The sequence below is a fragment of the Macrobrachium rosenbergii genome, chromosome 55, assembly GCF_040412425.1.
Source record: "Macrobrachium rosenbergii isolate ZJJX-2024 chromosome 55, ASM4041242v1, whole genome shotgun sequence".
Taxonomy (NCBI): domain Eukaryota; kingdom Metazoa; phylum Arthropoda; class Malacostraca; order Decapoda; family Palaemonidae; genus Macrobrachium; species Macrobrachium rosenbergii.
The window spans coordinates 91154230-91164229 of NC_089795.1; the positions used below are offsets into that span (position 1 = coordinate 91154230).

General features: G+C 38.2%; 1 protein-coding gene across 1 annotated transcript in view; it reads right to left on the bottom strand.

The window, feature by feature from the left end:
* LOC136835876 (uncharacterized) overlaps positions 1-10000 on the bottom strand; it is a 159872-nt gene that overhangs the window by 60626 nt on the left and 89246 nt on the right. Inside the window, exon 3 of the mRNA XM_067099722.1 lies at positions 8702-8785. Within this exon, the coding sequence (XP_066955823.1) occupies positions 8702-8785 (84 nt within the window). The remainder of the gene's footprint in view (positions 1-8701; positions 8786-10000) is intronic.

Sequence of the window (10000 nt, forward strand, 5' to 3'; positions counted from 1 at the left end):
ACAACTAAAAAGTGCGCTCAAGTTTCTTCAGCTCAATCGAGTTTTCTGTACAGCCGCTACAGCCTATAATCAAGTCCATCGAAAATAGATCTATCTTTCGGTGGTCCCGGTATAATGCTGCATGAGCCGCGGCCCATGAAACTTGAACCACGGGCCGGTGGTGGCCTATATCGTTGCCAAACGCACGATTATGGCTAAATTTAAGCTTAAATAAAATAAAAACTACTGACGCTAGAGGGCTGCAATCTGGTATGTTTGATGATTGGAGGGTGGATGATCAACATACCAATTTGCAGCCCTCTAGACTAAGTAGTTTTTAGGATATGAGGGCGGACAGAAAAAGTGCGGACGGACAGACAAAGTCGGCACAATAGTTTTCTTTTCAGAAAACTAAAAAAAACTTATTAGTTACCCAATAAGTGAACTTAAACTCAATATATTATCGAAACATCATGACTAATCACTAAACTAAAAAAACTTATTAGTTACCCAATAAGTGAACTTAAACTCAATATATTATCGAAACAGCATGACTAATCACTAAGATCAGTAACCGCCTAAAAAGTTATCACGTCATGACGTCACTGCTTCATGCATGCCCGTGCATGAACAAACAAGCAAGTCAACAGCATTTCGTCACGCCTGCATGCAATCAGTCATAGTTGCCATGCAATGTAATGCTTCTGTTGTAATCTGTTATGCAAATGATATAAGTTGTTATATAACAATAATAAAAATAAATACATTTGCACATACAGAATATTTAAATAAGGAATATGATATTAAGATTGGAATTACATGGCAAAAGATAAGTTATATATTTAACAATAATAAAAACAAATACATTTGCAAATACAATTTATTTAAACAAGGAATATGATATTAACACTTGAATTAGATGGCAAAAGATAAGTTGTTATATAACAATAACAACAAATACATTTGCAAGCACAGCATATCTAAACAAGGAATGCGATATCAAGATTGGAATTACATGGCAAAAGATAAGTTGTTATAATAACAACAAATACATTTGCAAATACAATATATTTAAACAAGGAATTTCATATTAAGACTGGGATTAGATGGCAAGAGATAAGTTGCTATATAACAATAATAACAATAATTACATTTGCAAATACAATCTATTTAAACAATTAAAAAGTCAAAGAAATATTAAGGTAAATTAGTACTGACTGAAGCTGATTCTCAAGATTAGAATTATATTTCCAGAGACAAATAAATAAAAAAATAACAACTTTTATCATGTAATGACGATGATGATGATCATGCTGAAAAATATAACAATTACAAATAACAAATACAATTACAAATAACAAATAACAGAAAAAGATTAAAATAAAATAAATATAAAAGACAAAAATAATAATCACGATTTTGTGACACAAATGATCTATGACAATCGCACGTAAGTGAAAGAAAATGAAAATAATAGAGAAAAAAAAAGCAATCTCGGTCAAGTGAGCTGGTCCTCATTAGTGCTGGAAATCAATTGAACTCGAATTTCACTTTCACTTTCGAAAGAGAAAGGGAAGTTCGAAAAAAGAAAGTAAAATGCAATTACAAAATTTGTGAGAGGGAATGACAATGACATAAAACTGAAGTGTGATCTGGTGTCCAGTGAACGTGATATAAAAGAGAGAGAGAGAGAGAGAGAGAGAGAGAGAGAGAGAGAGAGAGAGAGAGAGTGTGTGTGTGTCTGTGAGAGAGAGAGAGAGAGAGAGAGAGAGAGAGAGAGAGAGAGAGAGAGAGAAAATTGTGTGTGTGTCTGTGAGAGAGAGAGAGAGAGAGAGAGAGAGAGAGAGAGAGAGAGAGAGAGAGAGAGAGAGAAATACAGGAAAAGAGAGAGAAAAACAGAGAGAGAGAGAACGCGAGAGCCAAAGAGAGAGAGAGAGAGAGAGAGAGAGAGAGAGAGAGAGAGATAAAGAGGCATTTAAACCCACAAACATTCAACCAATCACCTACAGTGTGCCATGTGACCGAAACCTAGCGAGTTGTCAAGAGAGCGACACTACCACTCAGCCTTCGTTGGTTTGACTGATCACGCATGGGTCCCATTTGACATTAAATCTGACCTTGAATGGTGGAACGCCAGTAGCATTATTTATCACGATTTTACGGAGAGAGAGAGAGAGAGAGAGAGAGAGAGAGAGAGAGAGAGAGAGAGAGAGAGAGTTTTCTGTACAGCCACTACAGCGTATAATCAAGGCCACCGAAAAATAGATCTATCTTTCGGTGGTCTCGGTATAATGCTGTATGAGCCGCGGCCCATGAAACTTTAACCACGGCCCGGTGGTGGCCTACTCTATATCGCTGCCAGAAGCACGATTATGGCAAACTTTAACCTTAAATAAAATGAAAACTATTCAGGCTAGAGGGCTGCAAATTGATATGTTTCATGATTGGAGGGTGGATGATCAACATACCAATTTGCAGCCCTCAGCCTCAGTAGTTTCTAAGATCTGATGGCGGACAGAGAAAGTGCGGACAGAAAAAAGTGCAGACAGAAAGAAATGCGGACAGTAAAAAGTGCGGACAGAAAAAGTGTGGACAGAAAGAAGTGCGGGAGAGAAAAATTACGGGAGAAAAAGTGCAGACTGAAAAAGTGCGGACAGAAAAAGTGCGCAGAAAAGCGCGGACAGAAAAGTGCGGACAGAAAAAAGTGCGGACAGAAAAAGTGCGGACAAAAAAGTCCGGACAGAAAGAAATGCGACAGTAAAAAGTGCGGACAGAAAAAGTGCGGACAGAAAGAAGTGCGGAGAGAAAAATTACGGGGAGAAAAAGTGCAGACTGAAAAAAGTGCGGACAGAAACAGTGCGGCAGAAAAAGTGCGGACAGAAAAAAGTGCGGACAGAAAAAAGTGCGGACAGAAAAAAGTGCGGACAAAAAAAGTCCGGACAGAAAGAAATGCGGACAGTAAAAAGTCCGGACAGAAAGAAATGCGGACAGTAAAAAGTGCGGACAGAAAAAAGTGCGGACAAAAAAAGTCCGGACAGAAAGAAATGCGGACAGTAAAAAGTGCGGACGAACAGACAAAGCCGGCACAACAGTTTTCTTTTACAGAAAGCAAAAAAAAATAAAAAACTACCCTAAACACAGTCTTCCAGATTTAACCAGAACCATTCCCAGAGAACACAGACACCAAAAAAAAAAAAAATAAATAAATAAATAAAAATAAAAAAATAAAAAAACAAAAACAATTATCTCTAAACACGATCCATGAAATGACTTCCTACGGTTTGGTAAGAGATAACCCAACTTGGCGTGACAACCACAAAACCAGGATAAATTTGCAATTGCAAAAAAATATATATAAAAAAAGGGCAACGCGGATGAATTATTGAAGCGGAAAGGGCAATTAGATGTGGCAGTCTTCTGTCAAGACAAGTGCCACTTAATAATAATAATAATAATAATAATAATAATAATAATAATAATAATAATAATAATAACATCATCTAGTTCAGGTCAGGGGAATGTACAAAGATGTTTGAAATTTCACATTCTGCGATCCACAGACCTAACTGATTTATTAGTTTAGTTTAACTTGGCCTTATGCCAGCAAGAATCCTTATCCCAATGCAGCCCACAAGTGCTATAAGGTAGGTAAGAGTGTACGTGACTTGATGTGGACCTCTGGATTCAACCCACCAACAGGTTAGGTTCAATTGTTAGATGCACGGATTCAGTCAATCAGTCAGTCAGGGCTTGCTCATACCAGTCAATAACTATCTCTCTCTCTCTCTCTCTCTCTCTCTCTCTCTCTCTCTCTCTCAGAACTGACCAGCAAAGTTATTTTCTCTCCCACTCTATGTGCTCAGAAATAACCAGCAAAGTGATTCTCTCTCTCTCTCTCTCTCTCTCTCTCTCTGCTCAAACTAACTAGCAAAGTGATAGTCTCTCTCTCTCTCTCTCTCTCTCTCTCTCTCTCTCTCTCTCTCTCTCTCTCAAGCTAACCAGGAAAGTGATAGTCTCCTCTCTCTCTCTCTCTCTCTCTCTCTCTCTCTCTCTCTCTCTCTCAAACCAACCAGCAAAGTGATAGCCTCTCTCTCTCTCTCTCTCTCTCTCTCTCTCTCTCTCTCTCTCTCTCTCTCTCTCTCTCTCTGTGTGAGGGAAAAAACAGGGAACACCGCAACACACAAAATATTAGTCAATTTCACCATGAAGGAATAACTTTTTCAAACTGACTGATCGATTTATTTACGTCATCTGGCGTCGCATAGCTACAGCTAACGACGCTGTATGGCTTAAAAAACAATAAACAAATTCCTTTACATAACAAGAATTCTAAAGAAGGAAGTACGATCATTCCTGCCATCCAGCATTAAAGCAGCCTCATGTACGATAATCCATCATTTTTCCCGGTGACTTGTTCAATCGGGGGATACGGGAGCTCATGTATAAAACGCTGAAATTTCTACGGGTTCCGCTTCAGTCATCGCCAGTGCCAGGTTATGGCAGGTCACGCCTCCGGGCTTCTTAGGTCCCGTAGTCTTGTAACAGGACGCATGAACACGAGACATGACTGAGAATATCCTCTAAATTGTATTTTTCAATTCCTGATGCGGCGTGGGGACTCGAATTTCGTATTGGCAATCTTTCCTGTTTTTGACTTTTAAACTGGGGATTTTATGGGTCCACGTGATGGTTTTGTATAAAATGGGCGAGAGAAAGGTGTGATATTCATTCTCTCTCTCCCTCTCTCTCTCTCTCTCTCTCTCTCTCTCTCTGAAGCATTAATACAAAAGGACTGATTTTGACCAGTATGGAAAATTTGGTTAACATGAGGGATTTTATGGGTCCACATGATAGTTTTATATAGAAGGGCTAGGGAAGGTGTGATATATTCTCTCTCTCTCTCTCTCTCTCTCTCTCTCTCTCTCTTTTCTCTCTCTCTCTCTCTCTCTCTCTCTCAGAACTGACCAGCAAAGTTATTTTCTCTCCCACTCTATGTGCTCAGAAATAACCAGCAAAGTGATTCTCTCTCTCTCTCTCTGCTCAAACTAACTAGCAAAGTGATAGTCTCTCTCTCTCTCTCTCTCTCTCTCTCTCTCTCTCTCTCTCTCTCTCTCTCTCTCTCTCTCTCTCAGAACCAGAAAGTGATAGTCTCCCTCTCTCTCTCTCTCTCTCTCTCTCTCTCTCTCTCTCTCTCTTCAAACCAACCAGCAAAGTGATAGCCTCTCTCTCTCTCTCTCTCTCTCTCTCTCTCTCTCTCTCTCTGTGAGGGAAAAAAACAGGGAACACCGCGTAACACACAAAATATTAGTCAATTTCACCATGAAGGAATAACTTTTTCAAACTGACTGATCGATTTATTTACGTCATCTGGCGTCGCATAGCTACAGCTAACGACGCTGTATGGCTTAAAAAACAATAAACAAATTCCTTTACATAACAAGAATTCTAAAGAAGGAAGTACGATCATTCCTGCCATCCAGCATTAAAGCAGCCTCATGTACGATAATCCATCATTTTTCCCGGTGACTTGTTCAATCGGGGATACGGGAGCTCATGTATAAAACGCTGAAATTTCTACGGGTTCCGCTTCAGTCATCGCCAGTGCCAGGTTATGGCAGGTCACGCCTCCGGGCTTCTTAGGTCCCGTAGTCTTGTAACAGGACGCATGAACACGAGACATGACTGAGAATATCCTCTAAATTGTATTTTTCAATTCCTGATGTGGCGTGGGACTCGTATTTCGTATTGGCAACTTTCCTGTTTTTGACTTTTAAACTGGGGATTTTATGGGTCCACGTGATGGTTTTGTATAAAATGGGCGAGAGAAAGGTGTGATATTCATTCTCTCTCTCTCTCTCTCTCTCTCTCTCTCTCTCTCTCTCTCTCTCTCTCTCTCTCTCTCTCTCTCTCTCTCTCTGAAGCATTAATAAAAAAGAACAGATTTTGACAAGTGTGGAAATCTTGGTTAACATGAGCAAACATACAGAAAGTAATTAACCATTATCTTCCCACAGAGTAATTCCGAACTTAGCCCATTCGTATAATTAAATTCCATCTCTGTCTAAACACACATACCTCACTTTCTTTGTTCCCAAGAGGAGGTTACAAAAAAAAAAAAGCTAAAATTTTACACATTTTTTCCCGCAGTGACCGCTTTAACAGTCTCTCTCTCTCTCTCTCTCTCTCTCTCTCTCTCTCTCTCTCTCTCTCTCTCTCTCTCTTCAAATTTTGCACATTTCTTGTAGTGGTCACTTTAACATTCTCTCTCTTTCTCTATATATATTTTTTATTCATATTTCTTGTAGTGGCCACTTTAACATTCTCTCTCTCTCTCTCTCTCTCTCTCTCTCTCTCTCTCTCTCTCTCTCTCTCTCTCTCTCTCTCAACGTTTTACTTATATTTTCAGTAGTTACCATTCTCTCTCTCTCTCTCTCTCTTTTACTCTATTTCTTTTACTCTCTCTCTCTCTCTCTCTCTCTCAGCATTTTACTCTCTCTCTTTTAGTGACAAACATTCTCTCTCTCTCTCTCTCTCTCTCTCATGAATTCTGTCAAAATTTTTTCATATTTCTTGTAGTGACCACTCTCTCTCTCTCTCTCTCTCTCTCTCTCTCTCTCTCTCTCTCTCTCTCTCTCTCTCTGCAAGAACTTGACTCAAACTGCTCTATAAATACCTTTTAACATTACCATTCCCTCATTCACCTAGAATGCCAGCCAATACAAATCCACAACGGGCATAATAAAATGCTGGGCATCCGGTCGAGAGAGAGAGAGAGAGAGAGAGAGAGAGAGAGAGAGAGAGAGAGAGAGAGAGAGAAACTCCTATACCAAATATTTCGAATAAAACGATTGTCTTTTAAGGAGACCAAATAGTGTGCCAAAAATGTGTGTCTGAGAGAGAGAGAGAGAGAGAGAGAGAGAGAGAGAGAATGTTAAAGTATCAAAAGGTAAGACAGAACTATATAGGGCATGCATAAGACGAAGGACAATATTAAAAAAATAATAAAAATAAATTCCTGATAAAAAATTTTAATAAAATCACTGAACGCAGATTGTATAAACAAACTTGAAATAAGAAGCAAATAACCTGCTGATTAAAAAAAATATAAATTAAACAATTAAAAAAATTATTATGTTTTTCGAAAATAAAAAAAAAACACTACTGAAAATCTATAACCCCACATTAACTACAACTTTAACCCACCAAAACAGGAGAAAAACAATCACTTTCTACCCATTGATTGTAGCTACAACTTCCCATAAAAATAAAAAAAAAAGGACGAAATAATTTCAGGGCTATTTTGAACAAGACATCTCAAAAATTTTGGGGGCCAGAGAACACAAACACTTCACATAAGCGACATACCAGCTTACACTCTATTATACTCGGCCAGGTGTCACTAAGCTTATTCCGTGACGCAAGGCTGAAAAACTCTAAATTCTTGCCGGACCTTCTACTTGTCAAAATACGTTGTAAGGGGTGCGGGGGGGGAGAAGGGAACTATAAACAACTATAAACAATCTATGAAACCCTGCGTCTCTTACTACAGTTACCTATAGCGTCCACATTCCTCAGGGATGACCTATAAGCGCTTATGGTGGTATCAGTGTGTCAAGGATGGATGTAGGTACTTGGTAATTCTCTATGATTATGTCTGTGACATTGAAGACTTCTCTTATTACCTATAGTGTTGAGTTTGATACATGTCTTAAACATGTTGTAAACATGTCAGTAACTTGTTGCATACATGTCACAAACAGTGTGTTGGATACACACAGGTGCTTTGTAATTATCCATGATTATGTCTGTAACACTGAAGGCGTCTCTTGTTACCTAATACCCGGTGTTACATGGACTTGACGGTTAGGATGCGTTTACACTGCAGTGAAACATGTTACAAGCATGTCGTAAACATGCCATAAACATGTCATAGACATGTCATAAACATGTCGGCAACTTGTTGCATACATGTACACAGACAGTGTGTCGAGGATAAACGTAGGCACTTTGTAACTATCTATGATTATGTCTGTGACATTGAAGATGTCTCATATTACCTAATATTCTGTGTTACGTTGAATGTGACCGTCAGGGTGAGTCTGCACCGTAGAGTAACATATCGTAAACATATTGTAAACATGTCATAAACACGTCTCCGTCTTGTCCCATACATGTCACAAGCAGTGTGTCAAGGATAAACATAAGTAATTCATAATTCAGTGACACTGAAGACGTCTCTTATTACCTAATATTCGGTGTTACGTTGACTGCAGCGAAACATGTCGTAAACATGTTATAAACACGTCGGCACCTTGTTGAACACATGTCACAAACAGGTTGAAAACAAGTCAGTGACAGTATGTGAAGAACTAATCTTTGGCAAATGTTGAAGAATTTTATTGAGCATTGTCTGGAATTACCTTGAAGTCGCCAACTTGTATTCAACCTCTTTATGCTGAGTGTGCAATAAGTGACCATGTGTGTTGATGACATGTGTACGACATGTTTCACTGCAGTGTGGATGCACCTTGAGGATGCATGCATACTATAATAAAACATATCGTAAATACACGTCAGCAACTTATTGTACACACATGTATATATATATATATGTGTGTGTGTGTGTAAGACTACTTAGCAAGCCGTCGAAAAAGAATTTGTAACACTCAGGAAAAGAAAACAATAATAAAACCGCAGAAATAAATAAATTAAATGAACATACCTGACCATCCAATCGGAAGAAATGATACAGGTGGATAGTAACCTGTCACTGATGAGGCTGATCCAATTAACCTCAGCATTCTGCCTGTAAAATTAAAATAACATTTCGTCAATTATTTATCGTTAAAAATGACATAGATATGAAATATAAAGACGAAAAAATTTTCAAAGAACTACATATGATAAAAACAGCGAAATAAATTGGAATGCACAGAAACAAACTGATAAAGTAATATCAATTTTAGTTTTCTGTAAAAGAAAACTATTGTGCCGGCTTTGTCTGTCCGTCCGCACTTTTTCTGTCTGCACTTTTTCGGTCCGCCCTCAGATCTTAAAAACCACTGAGGCTAGAGGGCTACAAATTGGTATGTTGATCATCCACCCTCCAATCATCAAGCATACCAAATTTCACCCCTCTAGCCTCGGGAGTTTTTTTTTTTATTCAAGGTTAAAGTTAGCCATAATCGTGCCTCTGGTAACGATATAGGATAAGCACCACCGGGCCGTGGTTAAAGTTTCCGTGGGCCGAGGCTCATACAGCATTATACCGAGACCACCGAAAGATAGTTATGTTTTCGGTGGCCTTGATTATACGCTGTACAGAAAACTCGATTGCGCCGAAGAAACTTCGGCGCATTTTTTACTTGTTTTTCTACCGGTTACAGGCGCTGACTGTTTCACAATCGTAATCCAATTAAGGGTTTTTAATTGGCCGAATGATGATGATGAAAACAGGAAGAACATCAGTGAAGAGAGAGAGAGAGAGAGAGAGAGAGGGTTGTATGAGATTTAGGGCCAAGATTAAGGCCAAATAATAATAATAATAATAATAATAATAATAATAATAATAATAATAATAAGAGAGAGAGAGAGAGAGAGAGAGAGAGAGAGAGAGAGAGAGTTGTATGTATGGTATTTAGGGCCAAGCATTAAGGCCAAATAATAATAATAATAATAATAATAATAATAATAATAAGAGAGAGAGAGAGAGAGAGAGAGAGAGAGAGAGAGAGAGAGAGAGAGAGAGAGGGTTGTATGTATGGTATTCAGGGCCAAGCATTAAGCCCAAATAATAATAATAATAATAATAATAATAATAATAAGAGAGAGAGAGAGAGAGAGAGAGAGAGAGAGAGAGAGAGAGAGAAGGTTGTATGTATGGTATTCAGGGCCAAGAACTAAGCGGCAACAACAACAACAATAATAATAATAATAATAATAATAATAATAATAATAATAATAATAATAATAATAAATAATAATATACTTATTTATATATTTCTTTATTAAAAAATATTAA